General features: G+C 42.7%; 1 protein-coding gene across 3 annotated transcripts in view; it reads right to left on the reverse strand.

The window, feature by feature from the left end:
• Window positions 1–20,729, reverse strand: part of FAM120A (family with sequence similarity 120 member A) — a 47,296-nt gene that overhangs the window by 6,617 nt on the left and 19,950 nt on the right. The window contains exons 6-16 of one of the 3 annotated variants that reach the window (XM_058031679.1): window positions 20,456–20,553; window positions 19,881–20,164; window positions 19,068–19,155; window positions 15,605–15,829; window positions 13,203–13,377; window positions 7,405–7,654; window positions 6,589–6,703; window positions 4,828–5,037; window positions 3,819–4,002; window positions 2,811–2,948; window positions 1,269–1,410 (exon numbers count right to left, since the gene is read on the reverse strand). In XM_058031679.1, coding sequence (XP_057887662.1) covers window positions 1,269–1,410; window positions 2,811–2,948; window positions 3,819–4,002; window positions 4,828–5,037; window positions 6,589–6,703; window positions 7,405–7,654; window positions 13,203–13,377; window positions 15,605–15,829; window positions 19,068–19,155; window positions 19,881–20,164; window positions 20,456–20,553 — 1,909 coding nt within the window. Of the gene's footprint in view, window positions 1–1,268; window positions 1,411–2,810; window positions 2,949–3,818; window positions 4,003–4,827; window positions 5,038–6,588; window positions 6,704–7,404; window positions 7,655–13,202; window positions 13,378–15,604; window positions 15,830–19,067; window positions 19,156–19,880; window positions 20,165–20,455; window positions 20,557–20,729 lie in introns of all 3 variants that reach the window. The other 2 variants (XM_058031678.1, XM_058031680.1) reach the window with 2 other exon arrangements.

Consider the following 20,729-nt stretch of genomic DNA (forward strand, 5'->3'; position numbering starts at 1 on the left):
CGGAACAAATGATCATCCAAGAACCTCATTTCAGTGCTAAAAAGGGTTATTTTGTCCCCTGGTACCCAAGCAAACCTCATTCCTCCCCACCTTTATTCACTCCCCCTCTCTCCAGATGCTGCTCTGGAGCAGTGCAGGGCTCCCAAACCTGCCCCCACACCCACCCAGGCACCTGACAGCTGTCTGAAACACCTAAAACAACACTCAATGCTTCTGTTTTGGCAGCTGGATCTCATTCTGGAGAGCTGGGCAGTCCTAGCTAAATGAGGTCCCCTCAAAAGATCAGCTCTGCAGCCACTGAACCTGCTCACATTTGTTCCCAGAGCTCCTGCCTCTCCCTGGCCCCACAGCAGCTCCAGTTCTCCCAGAGCTTCAGATTAACCCAGCTCCTCACTGAGCCCAACACAACATGCATTCCAACAGCTCTGGCTGACTCCAGCACGAAGCTCCATAGTGCACCCTGGAGTAAATGAACAGAGAGATGAAATTCATGCAGTGCAGTCTTTCACACTGCTGCTCCCTAGCTCAAGGTGGCAATAAGTCCATCAGCTTTACTGCACTAATACAGACAGACACAATACACAGTCCTTTAGGATTGTCTTCTGTAATAGACACAACCTTAATGAAAGATAAAGAGAGTTCTGTAAGGCACAGAACCAGCAAGCCTAGGGAAAAAATACCATCTTAAAAGTAACAAACTAGATATTTCTGTAACAAAGTACTTGCTTTTCAGACATGCTGTGCACCTATAACTTGAGCTGTAGTGAAATGAAGTGGAAGAGCTACAGAAATTAATATTCTTTTAAGCACACTTCCATCATGACTGTAACAGAGAACTACTAAACTCAGAAATGTCCTTCAAGTGTTTTCTGCTTCACAGGATTACATAATGTAGTTATTAAAACTGTTATCATGCTTCTTGATAAATGTCCTTCCACAAAAAGGAAGGGTGTTTAATGTAATGCATCTACTGGTTTCATGGAAAAGTCCCAAAGTCATTTCCTCACTCAAAAGCAACCTCTGTGTTTGTGTGTGTGTATATATATATTTCAGATTGAGTATGAATTTTATTTGCACATAAAAATGCTTATACCTATAAATGGTGAAAAGCATCTTAAAAGGAATTCTTGAATATTCAGTGGGTATAATTCACCCTTTGTGTCCTAAAATGTGTCATATGCATTCTCTACTGCTTCCAGCTTCTGTTTTCCTTGCTTCCCCAGACATTAAACCCCAGGTGAGCAGCACATGCCCAGGCTGGCACTTACCCTCTGGCTGGTCCTCCCACGGACACCACCTGCAGAGGAAATGGCCCTCTACCCCCTCGTCCACGTCTGCTTCCAGCCCAATGGCCGACTACAGTGCCGGCAATTTCAAGTTTCCCTCCCTGAGAAGGAATAGGTTGGACTCCTGCACATAAAAGCAAAACCAAACTTTGATCTTCACAATCATCACAGTAAAGTTCCAAATGAATGGAAAGCTGGCTTGCCCAGATTTCACCACCCCATTTCCTCTAGGGATACTGTGAGGTTATTGCTCATTTTGCAGTATTCCAGAAGTGTTAGAACTCCAAGAGCCTGTTTCCCCCACACTTTTTTAAAAATAGATATGAATTCTGAAAAGAAAAATTGTGTGACATGAATGCTTCACTTTCAGTAATTGAAAATATACTTGAGATAGGCCTCAAGAAACCAGGGGAGTTTTACAAGCTGGGTGAAGACTGGTTTTTTTCCTGCATTCTTGAAGAAGAAGGAATTCTTGCAGGTTCAAGGCACTTTTTAGCCAACAGCAAGTATCAGCATAGATCACACAGATTATATTGGCAATAAAGAACTTACTAGGCTGGACAAGCTGTACTAACACTAAGTTCCTATAAAAATGTACCATTCAAACAGATCTGGTTTAAAAGGTGTGTTTATCATTTCCCCTCAAAGAAGGCAGCTGAAGTTACAGTTGTCTAAGATGCAACTACATCTTCTGTTCAAGTTGCTCATGTCTTTATACTAAATCAGCTCTGGGGCATAACATGTATTTCAAGAAATCCAGGTATGTGAACTGAGCAAGATGTTACTGGTAAGACCATCAGCACCAAAAGGGTTACAAACCACAGCATTTATGCAGCCGTAATTAGTCTCCAAATGTTATAGGCTGGGAACTATACTACTGCTTACATCCAGAAGGTTCCTAATTCCCTGTGCAAGTCCTTCAGCTCCAAATGCAGATGGTTTGCAGGGCCAGAGTTATCCACACATGAGGCACTAGAGGTATGTTTGCTCTTAGAATAAAAGCTCAGAGGCCAGAAACAACAGCTAAATATGTGGGAAAAATTTACCCTCAACAAGCTTCCATCATCTCACATACAGGAAGTAAGCAGTGGGCACACAGGTAGGGAAGTAAATCCCACTCCTGTGTCCACACCAGCACTGATGCCAGCAAAGAAGGGCTCAGCAGTAATACCAAAGACAGTCATTTCTATGCTAGGTCTTTGCAAAAAACATAACTGTCCCCAGATTTTGGAAAATCCCTGTTAATACAGAGGCCAGTGGGTTACAGATGCCCTCTTGGCCAGTGGGAGACAGGCTGCCTGCTGGGTTTGAGCTCTCCTGTGTTTGGAAGAGGTTTCTGGCACGAGGAGCCTGGGGGCTTGCGGCAGGGATGGGAGCAGAGCGGACAGCAGCCGGGCAGGCTCTAGAGAGGGAAGCTGAGACAGTTAAGGAGACAGGGAGTCAGAAGGAAAGCCTCAGACCAACCCGTACAGTGGAGGAAGCCGTTGCCAGAAGCTCTAAGAAAAGGGGTTTGGGTATAATTACCGCCCTGAAACTTGCTAGTCCTGTTGCTGTCATTGCCAGAGAAGGCTCCGGAGTGTCCTGCCGCTGCCGCCACCCGGAAGGCCCGGTAAGTGCCTGTGGCTACTGTTTCCCCATAAGGGCCTCCAAAGCCATAGACTCCTGTTAGACCCAGGGTAAAGAAAGACAGGGGAAAAGCTGTGAGGGGGCCAGGCAACTGGGAAAGCCCCAGCAGAGAGGTTGCTGCCTCCTTCCAGCCTTGCAGAGGCAGGTGGGAGGGCCGCACTCCCGTGGGCCGGGCTCCTGCAGGCAACACTGCAGCACCGCCGAGGGAGCCCTGGCCAGAGGCATCCTGCTGTCCCAGCCAGCAGGGAGCTCTGACCCAAAGGGCAGGCCCTGGGGCTCGGAATGGGATCCCAACTTCTGTGGCACGGTAAAGGCTTGTGACAACTTTTTGGCAGTGAGCATTGGTAGCTACAGTCATGGCACCCCTGAAATGCCTGTGGCCAGTATCTCTACACCTCTGGGCCTTGGAACGGAGAGATTTTGAGGAAGTGAGCAATTCTAGGAACAGCCTGCAATGTTTATGTCAGTATTTACACTTGAGGGTGCCAATAGCTATATGACTGCAGCAAAACACAGAGGAGTGGGGAGGGGGAAAGGTTGTCTTTAGCCCTGACAGTTAAACTGTGTCTGATAATTTATAAATGTTTTGAACCAATTTACTGTGCAAACAAAAGTTTTTTCATATTGCCCAGTGTCAATCTATTCCTCTTTTTTCTAATTCTACAAAAACAGTAAAAATATTTTGATCTGGCACAGCTACTAAAATCCTGATGAAAATATGTAGCAATACAGCACATTCCATATCACTGGGCTAATAAAAGCAACCCCAAAACACAGTGGCAGGCACATGCCAACACAAGCCCACCACTTGCTTTTCTGTATTTTCCCTATGAAACTGAGCAGACCTGGCAGTTTTGGCAATGTGCAAGGTATGGTGACGTGTGGCACCGCTGTCCCATCACTTACCAGCAAAGCCTCTCCCCCTGCCCTGAGGTGGTGGGACTGGCCCAAAGTGTCGAGGATACATAGAAGCTGGATAGAAAGGCATGGCAGGTGGAGGTGGGAAAGGGAGAGGATGGTTCTGCCTGGAGAAATTTAATCCTTCTAGGATGCTCTGACGCATCTTTTCAACCTTGGCTGCCTGCTCAGCCTAGGAATAAAGAGAAGGTCACAGAGGGACATTAAAATTCTCATTTCAATTGTATAAAGCTACATTTACATAACAAATTCAAAGGAAAACCCAAAATAATACAGAAGTAGAGAGAGAATCATCGTCCTAGACCTGGACTGCAACCCAGAGTCTGTGCATAAAGGCTGAAGCATGCCTGGAGGGTTATAACCCTGAGAAGGGACCACAGCCACCATCAAAAGCAAACTTGGGATCAGCTTCCCTCAATTCACAAAAAAAGAAGGGATACAATTTCATATCTTTCAAAAAGTTAAAAAAGTTTGGGTTATTCAGTAAACTGTTTTATCAGTTTCCTGGTTTTACAGGTAGATAGTAACTTCGCATGATTTGGATAACACAAAAAAGGCCTTCGTTCGTATTTTAAGACGATTGTAAGAAATGTGAAAAGATTTTGAGCTGAGGACCCCAGGAATGACTTTACAATCTGTGAAGTCAGTTAGAAAACACCAATTTTCTTTCACTACAAACCCAGTGCAGTTTAGTATTTTGGACAGTCTGACCCAAAAAGGTGGGACTTGAACAAATGAGCAGAGTTTCCAACTTGGCCATTCATCGTATCAGTGTTTCCGTTTTCAGAGAGAAAAAAAAAAATCAAATTCAACTTGATGCCTCTTCTTCCAAATCTACCCAAAAGCCATCCTACTCATCAAGAAATCAGGAACTAAACAGCAAAACCCACCCATTAGCCATTCCCCTCATATTTGCCTTTTAAAGCAGAGGTGACACATGTGGTAAATGACAAGCCAGGCACACATGGGACACTCCATCACCCTGCCAACTACACACCTGACCATCACAGAGGTCGATGAGCGGAACTTTCTCCCGGCTTGCTTTGATGAGCTTGGTCTGGAATAATTTCCCATCAAAATACATCCAGGGACAGCAGTGCTCCCAGGGAATGGGCTGTCCGCAGGCGTCGTTGGCAAAAAGAGCCATGTCCACACCGCTCATAAAGAGAGCAGACAGCTGGATTCCACGGGGATCCAGATTCTCAATCTGTTTAAAACAGAGTAAATACGGTAAGATCACAGTGAGATAGAATTCAAAGTTATTCCAATAGTTACTTTCTTTTCAAAACTCTTGCAAACAGAGGGATTTTAAAAGGTCATCCAGACTTTCACAGGTTTGAGCAGAAGAATGCACCAGAACCTCACACTTGTGCATGCAGAGCTGCCATCTTCAGAAAAGCTGTTGTCCCATCCACCTGCTCTGGAGACCAGAGATAAACACAAACCCCTATTTTCTCAACACAAAGTGCAGGAAACTATTTCTAAAGACACTTACAGGAAATTAGCATTAGGAAACTTAATTGAAAATTTTATTCCAAATAATTAAGCGCTTCTTAGACGTGTGGCAGAACATCTCAGGAATGAGCTCAACGCAAAATTCCATTTTTCTTCCCATGTAACACATTTCTTTCTCAACTCCTTTATAATGGATTTTCTATTAGTTTGATTCAAGATTTTGCTTTAAGAACACTTCAAGATATCTGAATAAAAAAGTAGTGGGTATGCACACAACAGCTTTACTTAGGATGTAGGATAGGGACACTAAGGTAGAACTAAACAGTGAATAATAGGCAGTGGTCAAAGCAAAAAGGATTTGCTTGCAGCAAATGTATTTTTAGCTCTAGCATAAGAAAATACCACTCCTGGTGTTCTCTGAAATACTTCCCAAAATATCAGCCCTTGCTTGGGAACATTTTCAAGACCTTAGTATTAAATTTTAAAATTAAACTCCATTACCACCTTCCTTATGCATAAGCAACCTTTAAGAGCCCAAAGACTCTACTGCTCATTTTGCAGATACATGGCTGGGTTCAATCAATTTCAACTGCTCTTTACGTCTGACTTCACAAACTCCTTCCTGTGAGGACAGTAACAACCCTGAGGGAATTACTGCATCTTCCAGCTAACCAATATATCTTATGGAAGTAATCCACATTACTTTATGTATGATTGAAAAATTTTAAAAAACAATACTAAATCAAAACATTATCTGCTATTAGTGGCCTTTTGGTTTGTGCTGGAATGGCAAGAATATTTTCTCTGGGAATTCCTTTCTTAGGTCTCTAAGAACAGTGATTTTCACACTGGAGTTTCTTTCCCTGTGCATCAGATCTTAAGAGAGAAGTGAGACTTGGTGACTCTACAATAGATACCTTTGCCAAAATCTATACACCTAGATGTCATTTAGGCTATGGGCTCAACATCTCTGGAAGTGTTCCAGGCCAGGTTAGATGGGGCTTGGAGCAACTTGGAATAGTGGAAGGTGTCCCTGCCCATGTCAGGGAGTGGAATGAGATGGGCCTTATTTAAGGTCTCTCCCAACCCAACCCACACTGTGATTTTGATGCATTGTGTTGTGTTTGGAAAATGGACATTGCAGACCATTGCAGCCATCTCTGCAACACTTTAAGCTGCTATGACTAATATTTTGGAAAGTACAGGCTTTTAGCGAGGCACCTACAGATCAGCCACTACAGTTAATTCCCGCATCAGCTGTAAACAAATCTCCTCAATTATCTAAGTCCTAGTTAAGAATTACCTTGAGTTCCTGAAGCTGGTCAGGTTCATAGAGCTTTGGAGACAACGCCTGGGCAAGGAAAGCATCGAGTTCCTGGCGGCGCAGAATGCGCACCCCCGGCCACTGCACCATGTACCTGGAGGGAAGCACGGCCCCGTCAGAAACCACCAGGGCACACACACAGGGCACACACACAGGGACACGGCACAGCACAGAAACATGCTGGGCAGGGAAAAGAGCAGCTCTAAGATACCACTTGTTTTGCATACCAAGTAGCCTATAAGGAGAAACAGTGCTCAAAAGGCAAGATGAGGTTCAATAGAACCAAAGACAAATTTACATTTATCATTCTCAAAAATGGCTTAAATTTTACCATGTTTAAGATGCTTACCTTGGATTCTGAAAGAACTATAAGCTAATTGTCTTAAATAATTACCCCAAATGTAAGCATCTCCCAATTCCTCTGTCAATTTTCAATGTGAAAATTTAATAGTTCAGGATTTTGGAACTTACGACTTTTTCTTTGGAAATCTGGAAGCTTTTGTTGTGCAACTTTACCCACAGAACCCTCTGAGGCCCCAAAAGTTGTTTATTTTTATTGAGCTGAAGTCTTGAGTACACTAAGGTAAAACTAATTCAAATGATAAAACCTCTTTGCAACACAAGACCTTTTTTATCTTCCCCTCAATCCTTTAGAGACTGATAAAGAACTACACACATGCTTTTCTACAACCAAACCCGCTCCCCCAGTGAGGCTGCAAATATGAATCAGCACTTTCTAGAGATCCCAGAGTAAAACCTTACCCCGGTTCTGATGGCCCTGGAGGTGACACTAACCTCAGCACACAGCAGAGCACCATAAGATGAGTGGGCACATTAGTTGGGTTGAGCATTGCTGGTGTGTCTGATCGCATACAGGCCAGGAACGCCCTCATACGTCGGTTCTTGTCTTCCACAGCTTTGCCCAGCCACAGCTTCTTCAGGTTTGGGCAGGTCCACTCCCTGAAGGCGAGGGCTTCCACCAGCTCAGGGGTCTGAGGAGATTTGCCTTTGTAAGCAGCCCATTCCTTAATTATCACCGGTGAAACTGCAGGATGGCAACAACAGAAAGAAATCAGCCTTAGTATTTCATATTCCGGCATTTATGTCAACCTTCACATGCAAGAGATTTTGATTGAAAAAGCATCACTTCAAGACTGCAGTAGTGTGCTGGATTACACTGCCAAACAGGTAATTTAAACCCTGCATGAAATACTTTTAATTGTGATCACTTATAAATGAGGTGTATACAGACATGCATACACTAGGAATGTCATGCTAATATTTTCAAATGAATATACAACATAGAGGGAATACACACATTTTTCTAAAACAAACAGCACAATTTCCCCTGGAAGTGTTCGATGCCAGGGTGGACAGGGCTTGAAAGCAACCTGGTCTACTGGAATGTGCGTCTGCCCATAGCAGGATTGGAAATGGATGGTGCTTAAGGTCCCTTCCAATCTAAACCATTCTATGATTTTAACTTAAAAGTGCAATTTTCTCCTTAAATATCTGTGTCATATCTGTCTGTGATCATACTGTCACATTTGACAACACTTGTGTATGATCAGAAACCTATTCCAGAGGTGGTCTTTTAAGAACAATACAATCATAGTGATTCTATTTGAATTATATTTAAACCTGGTATTATTATACTTGTCTGCAGCTGTTCAGCTACCGCAATGGAATGAGATCTCAAATATAGGCAAGTGCGGAGTTCTCCCTAAACATTTTACAAAACACTACTTTATATTAAACCTTCCCATTTATTGCACTGCTTTCTATGAAGAGGTTAGTGGTTTTGTGCCTAATCTCCCTCTCATCTGCATCAGCTGAAGACAACCAGAACAGAAGACAAGTTCAAGTAAAGGCTGAGACACTATACCTTTGGCCTTGAAGCAACCCGAGCCTGACACAGTTCACAGTGTGCCTGCACCCTGCCAACTCCGAGCCAGTTATGCAGTGTGGAAAGGCTCAAGGAACTTGTTAGTGCAGGTTCAGGTTACAGCCCAGGGGGATTCCCTGAGGGAGCCCAGACCTCTTCACTCTACTGGAAATCCACTGGATACAGCCTGGGGAATACATCCCACTGGTGCCAGCACAGGCCTGACGGCTACAAAGCAATGGGGCAGCAACCTAATATGTGAGTCTATAGCCAAGGGCAGGCAAACCACAGCAGAGGTGATGGTCAGGATTACAGAGCAAAGCTCCAGAACACCCCAAAGAGCTCTCCTGCTTTTCATGAACAAACCCAGCCTAGCATTAGTTACTCTTCACAGAGCTCAGGGCAGTTTTACAAAACCACGCACAGCAACGCAAATAAACATTGACATATTTAGTTGGTCACCTCACTATAAAATCATGTTCTATTTTGGTTGCTTCCAGGTTTTATGCACCCCCACACTCTAAAGATGGGCTCTAACAGCCAGCCCAGCTACCCTGCCCTAGTGCACACTCATCTCTCTGGGTTTCTCTGCTTGCTTAGGCCCAGAACAGCAAATACAAATAAAAGTATGTCTTTTATGTCTGCTTTCAAACTGTTCTGTAATTGCTTTAGATATCAGAAGCAAAGCTGTACACACCACCAGTGTTTTCCCAGTGTATCTTTCACTTATACTGAACACACTTCTTAAGCTTATAAGAACAGAATGTTTCATGTCTATGTTTTCTACCTTACATTTCAACATTCAAATACGGTTCAAAGCTTTTCATCTGTGGATGAAAACTTCCACAGCCCTGTGACAAGAAGGTCACAGGAAGAATACCTCAGCCTTTCATTCAGCCACATGCTACAAAGGTTACACTAGAGATGCATACTGCCTTCTATGTTGTGTTAAATAATAATATACAAGATCACTAGAATGGCTAGAGTGGGAACAGACCTTAAAGCCCACCTTGTTCCATCCCCCACTGTGGCAGGATGACCTGTGCTGGGGCCTCACCACTCTCACAAGGAAGAATTTCTTCCCAATATTCCATAATTGCCCTCAGGAAGCAATTCCCCTTGTCCTGTCACTCCAAGCCCTTGTCCCAAGTCCACCTGCAGCTCTCTTGGAGTCCCTTTAGGTACTGGAAAGGGCTCCAATTCTCCCTGAAGCCTTGTCTTCTCCAGGCTAAAGAGTCCTCCCAGAGTGTCTCCACAGCAGAAGTGTTCCAGCCCTCAGAACACCTTCATAGCCTTCTCTGGACTTGCTCCTGCAGATGCATGCCCTGTGCTGAGGACCCACAGCTGGGTGCAGGTAACCATGCTTCTTATGGAAAGGTTTAACACAAAGGTCAATCTAGTGGGCTGGAATAGAGTTTCCTCTCTGAGTGATGGGGATGAGGAATTGCAGCTGAATCCACTAACAAGCAACTCTAGCACTGTCCACCAAAAATTAGCATTTAACCTAACAGATGGATCCAGTAGCTGTCCATATCCACTAATTTTTCCAGGGCATTCCTTAAACCTTTGAAAAATCTCCACTGAGACTGCTGCCAAACTCCCTGCATCCTCAGCTGACAGAATCACATATGGAGACTTCCACTGAGACATGGGCAGTGCCTACCCTGAAAGCTACACAGACTACTACTTGATCAGCATGTTCAGCCCCATTACCATGGTGTACATTACACTGTTTGCATACCAAACCTCATCCTACTGCTCATCAGCATGTCTGAATGCTCACTGAGGCCTAAGGCACCACACAAGCTATGGACCTCTGCTTTCAACAGTGTCCTCATGACATGCTGAGGCGATTCCAAGCAGAGGGTCAGCATCAACCTGCACAAGAGTAACCTGCTTAATGAACACCTGAGTGCCATTACAGACTCTGAATGCACCAGCCAGAGCACCTCAGCAGAGCTCTGGTTGCCAAGCACAGCTCCAGGTTCTGGTCTTATTCATTTACTGTGATTTTTTAACCTTACAATCCTTCCTGACAGCACAGCTTGAGCTCAGCACACTTGATTTTGCACGAGGGCTACTGCCCAAGAGACACGGCTTTCCTCTTGGCTGAGTACATCCGTGATGGGAACAGCAGGTCACCTGGGGCTGGCCTCAAAGTAACAAACCCTGGGATCCAAGCAGGAGCTCTGCCAGCTTGTGCAAGCATGCCTTGCACCGAGCAGAGAGAGCAGATGGTTTCACTACACACACGGATCTATCAGGACACAGCAATAACCTGGGCCAGGGCTTGACAAGCAGAGCAAGGGAGAGCCTTGGTTTCCACCCCGTGGAGGGAAGGGCAGCACGGACAGCACCGTGCCCTTGGCAGCCAAACACAATGAGGCACTCTGTGACCCAGCAGCTCCTGTCCTCTGAGAGCACAGATGAGGCCGTGTACACAGACACTGATCACTGAAGAACCCCACTGACTGTTGCTTCTGTTGTTTCTTACTGGCTTTTAAACTTCATACAAAAAATAATGATTTAAAAGTCAAGAAGCCATCCATTTCATGATAGATCCATTATCTTGCCATCTACATATTTAGTAGTAATCCTGATGTGTCAGTTTATTATGCCTTTTTCCCAGCTTCCCATAACCCTCATGTACAATATCCTTGCCAATTATTCAGGAACTATTATTAAGTTGCCAGTGTTTGGTTTGTACAACAAAGATGACAAGATTTTAGATATTAATATTCATTACCTATCTACATAAATCTTAAAGATTATTTCCATTTCTTCAGAAACTAATTTATTGATTCTCTTAATATATCTTAATACCTAGATTTTCTTTTAATTGTCTTCATTACAGCATTTCATAACATATTCATTTCTGAGAGCAGCAAAATAATGTAGACACTGGAGGTGAATGAGCATCACCAGTTCATTATAGTCTGGGTGCTCAAAAAAGATAGAGAAGGCTAATCAGTGCTTCAGACACTGTTCTCTCCTTATGTCTCGCACAGACTGCCCAAGCCTTGTAAGAGAGCCAACCAAAATAAAGGCACTCCTGCACCAGAGCCCCTTCACACCCCACACCTGCACAGCAGCCCAAATCCATCTTTACTGGCAGTGCCAGCTTTGCAGCCAAGCAAGGAACTTTTGGGCATATGTTCAAATCGGCTTCTGCTTTTTTAAGAGCTTGGTCAGTCCTAAGCTGGAAGTAGGTCAGTAGCTGAATGCATCCTGCAGCAAGATTTGCCAGAGCTCTTGTAACTAAACTAAGTCAGCAGCAGTGTGCTTACCCTCCAGAGGTAAACTCTGGAAAGCAGGATAAATGGAGAGAAAATAGAGATTATATAGGCTTCCCCAGTAGCCTACAGAGAACATTCTAGGTTTATGAGATTAACCTGAAGCAGACCTCCAGCACACCTCCAGCACTCAGCCACTTCACCAAAAGACAGCTCTGGTACGCTTTTCAGGACAGAATTCTCATGAGGATACACAATGACTGCAAATAAAATCACTGTTTTAATCCTGAAATGACCTTGTAACCCAAAATATCACCATGTTGTGTGAGTCTTAAGAAGTAAAGTTTGTGAGTAGGTGTGCTGAGGTATTATTCAAGCAGTAATACTAAATACTGTAATAGTAAATACTGATTCCCACAAAGTAACTGGCAAAGATAAACAGCTTTTCAAACATCATTGGGAGATTACCATCGTCACTACAAACGTACAAAAACATTCTCAATCACAAATGGAAAGAGCAGAGGGCAGGGAATGAACATAAAATTTACAACTGACAGTTATTTTTATCCTTTTACACATGAAGCCTGTGAATGATGATTTCATACATTCTGAATATCTGATTCTTAAATTTACCATAGTGACAGGAGACTCCCACATTTAAATACTTGTGCTGCTGCTGCCTTGCACTGAATGCTTCAGCATTCCTGTAACCTTTATAAGCTGCTGCTGCAAAGTTCAGTCATTTCCTTGTATGCATTCATTATAACAAAAACACTCTAGAACGAGGACTGAAATGACAGTAATTCCTGGAAACTGAAGACTTAAAAGACAACTTTCAGATTAATGAGAAGATTAACATCTGTATCTCTGAACAAATCAAAGGATCTTTTGACAAGGCTGTTTGCAGAAGTCTAGTCTGTCCTCACCCAGAGCTACCTTTGGTTACATTACACCCTGATTTCTGTGGCATTTAATTAAACTAGGTTTTTGTATGCCAATACCTGAAGGACACATGATACTTGCAAAGTTCCCTGAGGTACCTTCAGGGACACATTTGGGAAGCCAGGGCAAATTAACCTGTGCACCTCTGATTTTTGAAAAAAGCAGGCAGATTTGTACATGTGCAGAGAATAGAAGTTTCCTAAAATCCAGTTCTGCAATACACAGAAATGACATCACAAGCTGACATCACTCACTGCAGGTCTGGCAGCAGCTTAAGCAAAGATTCAAAACCAAGCTTCAGAGCTTGCTCAGAAATAGCAACATTTATAACTCTTAAACTATGATAGGAAATAAAATTTCAAAGTAGCAACATCTTTTTCTCTTATCCACAGCATCCAACAGGCATGAAATTCCTCTGGCTTCAGCTACCTTGAGGGGATCTTAGCAACAATTTCCATTCACACCATGGTACAAGTGGCTCTGAAACCACAGCAAAGGGAAGAGGAATAAAGCATGGGTTGTGCAGTACGTACATTCTGGTGGAAGTCTGTTCTTTCTAAAAGCAAGCCTTTCAGTTTTCTTTCTGCTTTCTGCCAAACTAAACAGGACTCCGTAAACATACTGACGCACTGGCCTATACAGGAGAGCAGCAGGAGGCAAGTCTTTGTTGGCTTCATCTTCTATAGAAACGGCGATTTTGATTTCACCCTTTGGCAGGAAAGAAAGCAGAGAAATATGACATGTTACAGTGAACAAGAAGCATTCAGGTATGCACAGCAACCCAATCCAACCCTAATACACGTCCAGCTAGTCAAGACAAATGTGGATCTCAGGGAAGGATTAGCCCAGCCTGTTTCATTTCCTCCAGGTTCTGTTGCTTTCTTCTTTTCCTTCTCCACCACACACATATTTGTCTAGACATGTGAGGATTAACTAAATATTGCTCTTTTAATACAGGCACTTGGAAAAACAGCACACAGGGAAATAGAGCAAAGTGCTTTTAGACAGCCAAAGCACGTTTGAAGCTGATCTAGATTTCAGGCAGTTATCTTAAAAAATACTCATGTGGTCTAAAGGCACCAGTCTGACTTTTTGCTGCAGGATTTGAAACACTATTGGGGACTCACTGTAAGAAAAAATGCATGAGCACACGTGGACAAAAACCACCTACCTGGGAATTGCTACAATAAGGCTAGGTTTGAATTACTACAATAAGGCTAGGTTTCTACATGTATGTAAAAATTTAACATTTATACCTTTTAAGAAAAAAAAAGCATGAAAGAACCTTCCAACATTTTCCCTCAAAACAGCAACACTGTTTTCTATAACTGCACATCCAAACATGTTAAGATATTCTTGGAAAATGACTGACTGCACTGTCCCCAAAAATCAACCTTTATTTTTAACAATGACAAGAAAACACTCCGTTGTGCTACTTTCTCTTTAAAAAACCCTATTTAAACTATGCCAGTAATGAATTCTGAAGGTGACACCTTGAAGTGGTTACATTAGGAGATTGTCAGGTTTAACTGGACAACATTACCTTAGATGTAAGGTTATGTGTCAAAGGTCTCTCCCACCACAAGGTTCAAGAGTTCTGCACTAGAGTCACAGAGACCCCCAGCAGCTCCAGGCTGAGCCAGAGGGGCAGCAAAGGCCCTGGGGTGCTGTGGCAGCGGCTGAACAGGAGCCCAGGTGGGTAGGAAGGACCAGGGCACCTTGGGCTGCTCAGCACTGGTGTGGCAGCAGGGCCAGGGCAGTGCCCATCCCCTGTGCTGGACATGCTGGGGTCAGTTTTGAGCCCCTGACAACAAGAAAGAGCTGCAGGGGCTGGAGTGTGTCCAGAGCAGGGAACGGAGCTGGGAAGGGGCTCAGCCTCAGGAGGGACCTGCTTGCTCTGCACAGCTCCCTGACAGGAGAGCACAGCCAGCAGGGGCAGGCTCTGTTTCCAGGACAAAGGAAGTGGCTTCAGGCAGAGGGGGTGTCCCCATCCATGTAGGATTTAAAAGCCACGCAGATGCAGCACGTGGGGGCATGGCTCAGTGGTGGCCTTAGCAGTGCTGGGTTAACAGTTTATCTTGAAGATCAAGATAATCTTACTCAATGATCTTGAAGATCTTTTCTAACCTAAATGATTCTGTGATTAAACATCAAGTAGCATTTAAACATGCTAAGAATACTTGGCTATGCAAAGTGTGAAACAGAACTGGCACCAATGGTCCTCACAGACCTTCTGATTGTTCTTCACTTGTCTTTGACCAAAAAGTGTAAGAACACAACAGCAACACGAGCTATGGTATAAACAAATGGGAAACAGGAAATCCAAACCTCAACCCTGATGCAGTAACTTTTAGTTTGATGGATTTCAGATCTGCCTGTGGTCCTTATTGTCCTGAAGAGGATTTTTAAGGTGAATAAAAGTTAACAGGCATGGGGACAGTGGCATTTTGCTAGCTGATACAAAAGGGATTTCTTAGAACCGTTGTGTTTCTCTAGGGGCCAGCTACCAGTAATGGAAGGGATCAGACTGGGAGAGAAAACAATCTCAGTACTTTTGAATACTGAAAATAGAGAAGACTTGGCACAGACATCAAAGCACATATGCAGGAAATTTTAGATGGAAATGGACTCTGCATAAACACACACACACAGACATATACACCCATGCATAGAGATACATACAAATAACTGCAAATAGTTGGGAAAAATAATTTTCTAAATAAACACTTCTAACTATAGCCATGTCATATTTACTGGTACAATGTACCATATCAGTGCTTAGAAAACAGGGGGGAAACAGGTTCAAACAACTAAAAAGTGACCAGAAGTTAGAGCATTAAAAGAAGGTTAAAATCTGATACTCTAGCCAGAAATGCCAGGGCAATTATCTTCACAGAATCATTTTCTCACAGTAGCTCATTTTAAAATGTCATACCTTGGTTAGGACATGAAAGATGTAGGGATACATTAACCCCTTCTTGTGCCTGTGCTCTGCCACTCGCAATACTTCAGGTGCTACAGGAGGTAATGGAGGGGTGGTAATATCCATGTGGTTTCTGGTGGGCATAGACAGCAGGCATGGGATTTGTGGATTACTGCTTTGATTCCCTTTGACATCAGCTGCCTGACTTCCTGAAGAAGCACTAGAGGAACCTTCTGCCTGTAACAGAACGCACAAAATAAAGTGCTTTGGATGTGTCCAGAAACATAACAGGAGACCAACCAAGAGAAACAGCAAACTTCCTCCCTCACCCCTAATGAAAACAGTACATCCTCACATCACACTGTGGCAGCGTGCAGAATGTATTCTCCAAAGCTGGCTGCAAGGTTTTCAGGAAACCTTCTGCCATTGTTTGCTAGTAGAACCAAATTACTAAGAAAATAAATATTATGATAAAGCTTTTAATTCATTAACAGCAGCAAAAATTACTGTTTTCTAAAAATTTTAACTGCCTAATGCAGAAGTGGACTAATGGACTCCCAACTCCATGTGTTAATTGAGAGTCACATAGTATGTAATTTATCTAGATTTCCATAAACATAGGCCTTCTCAGCTTGCAATTCCACTCAAAACAGGCGAAATTTCATGGTTCAATTAAATAACATGCAAAATACAGTGTCCAAACTCAAAACCTGGTAAATGCTGTTGATTTTTTTGGCTGTTTGGGTTTTTGTTAACATAAAAGCTCTTTGAGAAGATTGTAAGAGAAAATGCTGAAGTTTTCTGACTGGAAAACTAAAGTGGCATTCTATTCCAGTTCTAGAAATGCAGTTTATAAACTTATGGGAAAAATACAATGCACAAAAATATACTGTAAACCTTCCAAACTTTATGTTGATTTCTCACAGATACAACAAAAAAAATTGCAGTTCATTCCTGAAAATCCTGGTCTTCAAAACCAAAAGCTGGTTTTAGCTTAAGAGTTCCTGTTAGCTTCATGCATATCAATTATCATAGTGACAGTAAAAACTTTTGAGAGCAAAATTTCACCACTTGATGATACATCATGTATGAGTATTTTCACGGTATCAGTAAAGAAGTTCACATGCTTCCTAAGACTTGAAAAGCAAGGCGGAAATGGAAATGGCCAAAGCATGAAATCCCACAGAACATGTAACATAAAAAATAGGCCCAAACAAACTCAGGTGGTTCTCCTCAGACCCACAAAAAATTCAAACCTAAATCAAACAATAAAAAACCCCACACAACTTTCAAAAGTCTTCTACAGAAAACTGTAGGTAGTAAAAACAGGCTCTAGCAAAATAGCAAAATATCAAAGGGCAACCTTCTTTTCAGATGATGCTTTAATCACACAATCAAAGAGGATGTTACTGAAAGATTGTATTTTAGTTGGTAATATAGACTTCATTTGAGTTATAAAAATGAAAATATAGAGATGAATTGGTTAAAACCTGTAAACCAGAACGTTTCCAAAACGATATGCTTAATAACAAATGCTTTTATAACACAGTTTTATTAAATCTGTGTTATAGTATTAACTATATCCATGTCAGGTTAAAGAATTTTCCCCTGTCTTCTACTACCCCAACAAGTCTAAGTCAGCAATTCTGAACCATGAGAAATTTACAGAACTATCAATTACTGGGGGCACACAGGGAAGAAAACAAAACCCTCACATGACAGCAATGCTTTCCCTGACTACAGTACCCAGGCTCCTTCTGCATCTGCTCCATCAATATTCCAACACCTAAGCTGAAGAAACACCACAGTTAAAGGGTGATTCTTTTCTTTAGAAATATGCCTCCAGCCAAATGAGAGGAGCTTATCTTTGTCATGTAAAATTCACACTGTGATATTTTGACATTTAATTTTGACATTTAAGTCAAGTGAAAGGAGTATCAACACTGCTGCTACCTGCCTGACCCATGCTGGATTTTCAGCACTTCAGAAAATCACATAGCTCACTCACTTGAAATCTTCATAGAATCACAGACTGGAAGGGACCTTTGAGACCATCTTGTTCCAACCCTGCCATGGCCAGGAACACCTTCCACTATCTCAGGTTGCTCTGGGCCCTGTCCAACCTGGCCTTGGACACTTCCAGGGATGGGGCAGCTTCTCTGGGCAACTTCTTAAGGAAGTACTACCTCTTTTCTCAATCATTATTGTTTCACCTCTCCAGGAAATGAGTTCATTTACAAAATATACTCACAATCCTTCCTTTTGTGCTTAAAAGACACTTCTGCCTTCTCCAGCTACTGAGGGCTGACAAAGTGGTTTGAAAATCAAAAACAAACAGGCATAAAGCTCAGGAGCATTACTACATTAAACTGTATACATTTAAGTCAGCCTGTTCATACATCTCCTGGGAAGTTCAGTGAGTGCTGGTTCATCTCTGGCTCAGTGTAGGGACTGTCTCTGTGAAAGGATGCTTGGGGCTGGGAGAGCCACAGGGCTGCACACAGGGCCCAGCCCAGCAGAGGAGACAGGAATGTAATAGGTCAAATTAGCATTTGCATACAGTGACTAATCCCAGGCAGACACAGCTACAGGCACGGTCTGCAGCAATAATAACTGCTGATGGATGAAATCATCCACTTGATATTTTAAGCACAAAAGCCCAAGTTTACTGGAATTCCTGTGCCCAAAGTACAGGGAAAATGTTCTGCTTGCTCACAGTGTAACTAACTCAAGATCAGGGTTTTTGACAGAGTTAAGTTGGTGTACAGCTCTACCATTAAGACACAGATATTAAGTGCAAATGCTCTGAATGTTCTTTCCAAACACAGATCAAACTTGGAATAGAGATCATCATGTTCTTGATTTGAACGTGGTTTGAAATCTCCAATTTAATAATGATAAATCTTTATCAAGGGCTATCTAGCCCATCTTTACTGAGTTAAACAGCAACACTAACTGGCCCCATGGAGCTACTTTACAAGTATTATGTGAAATTCCTACCATGCAATTATAAAGGACCTTTAATTCCTCAGCTGAGTGCTAATGCACCTGCAGTGCCTGTGGCTAACACTGACTGTGTCAGAGCTGTGCTTGCTCCACTGTGGCTTACAGACATGGACTCTGACTCCATGCACACTCAGACTGCCACACTCCTTCCTGAAATTCCAACATGCTCTACTGGAAGCCCACAAAGCAACATCTGAGGGTGAGATTGTTGGCTAAGGGCCAAACAAAGTTATTGATTTGTTCCTGGTTTGTATCTAGCATTTTCTAAAACATCCTATTTCATGTTTGTATTTATGCATATGCTACATTGTCCTTGGAAAACTTCCTCCTGTATTCCAAAGCTGTTGTTTTGTAACTAACAAAGCATACAGGTTTGCACTAAATACTGTGGATCAATATTGAAAATCCTCCTCCAAGTCTGCCGGAAAGTTTTAACACAAAGTAATAAAATGTGGATTTAAGGAAATACCTTTGTTTGGTCTCCCAGCTCTCCACGTGTTTGACCTTCTGACTGGGTTCCTGGCTTTTCCCAGCCTATTTTGTTCCCACTGACATGGCTGAAGGACAACAGAAAGAAAAACATCATGCTAAAATGCAGTTTGAGAGATAGTGAAGTAAATCCTTGGTGTCTGTGACTGGAATTTTGGGCAAGATATTCTGATTTTAAGGGATGCTTTCTATTAAAAATGTCCATTTGCAGGAGTCTTGGAACTTCAGACTTGTCAGAAACATTTATGCAAAATTCTGACTAATACTTTGATAGTTTTATCTTTGCAAATTTAAAACCCTTACCACAACTCCTTTTCATTTTATGCTCAAATTTAGGATGTGTAAACAGTACAAGTTCAGTGAAGTTCTGTAGATTATAGCTTCTGAAATTTTAATGACTTCTGCTGTGAAGCAGGAATATTTTTATACAAAGTAAAGGAAAGGACTGGAAAGGTTTACGACATTTACCAAAACCTCACTCTCTCAATAAAACCTAAGGGCAGAAGAGGAAAAACACCCAACACTTTTTGGTTTTGGATTCCTGCTTAAGGAACAAAGCGATGAGATTGAACAATGCACAGTCCGCAGTCACAGTGACCCAAAATTATCTTTTTAAGGTCTGTCACATCACTGATTTGCAGATTTCTGCAATGACACTTGTGGGCTCCTTTCAGCTCAGGGTATTCAATGATTAATTCTATGATTCTAACTTTCAGGATACAGGTAAACTATTTTGAAAGTAAATTCATTTTAACAGAAGCTGAGTAAGTGAATATCCTCATGAGAAACTTACTTCACTGCACCTCCATTGCCTTCATCATTGTCAGAGGACGAAGATGTAGAAGAGGCAGGAAAATAGGTTGAATCCACATGATTGGGGCTCCCACTCTGGGCTGGATTTATTGGAGAAGACCGTTCATACAATGGTGTGTGTTTTCCTTCGTGAGGAATGTTACTGTAATTGTTCTGCTCAGACAGACTTTTTCCACCTGTTTCCAAGGTGATGGCTGGCTCAGAGAGGCTGTAGGGGTATGGACCCTGGCCTTGGGCCCCACCCTGACTGGACATCTGCTGGGCCTAAAATAAAGGGATCTCTCTTGAGTGAAGGCAGCTAAGGCTTTGCTTTGGAAACAAAATACATTCTTTAATCAAGTGGCCTTTTCCAAATGTATGCATTAAAACTCAGCCATCTTGAGCATCCACAAAAACTGTTCCACCAGAGGCTGTAGCATCACTTTAGTTTCAGGTTTAAAATTCAGTCAGTGACTGCCCACACTGAAAAAGCTGGCTCCACCTTTCCCACCTGGATTCCAGTTTGCTGAGCACTGCAGACCTCTCCCCAAGGAGCAGGGCAGAAGCTGTACTCACCACAGGTTTTGCTTGTAGTGAGGTCTGTGGAATGTTAAGCATCTGAGAAGGAACATATGGTGGCACTATCCCAGGCATACCAAACTGATTCGGTCTGGCTGCTGTATTGCAGGGGAGGAGGGGAAAAGAGAAGGAAAAAAAAAAAAGAAAAAAACCCAAGCACTCATGAAAACACTCAGTATTTGACACAAATGTTACCTTGTTTGTCCTTCTGCTTCTATGGTTTATTTATTCTTGTTCTGTTAGCACTACTGTTTTCTCCTATGCCTTTAAG

This window comes from Melospiza georgiana, chromosome 11, assembly GCF_028018845.1.
Source record: "Melospiza georgiana isolate bMelGeo1 chromosome 11, bMelGeo1.pri, whole genome shotgun sequence".
Classification (NCBI taxonomy): domain Eukaryota; kingdom Metazoa; phylum Chordata; class Aves; order Passeriformes; family Passerellidae; genus Melospiza; species Melospiza georgiana.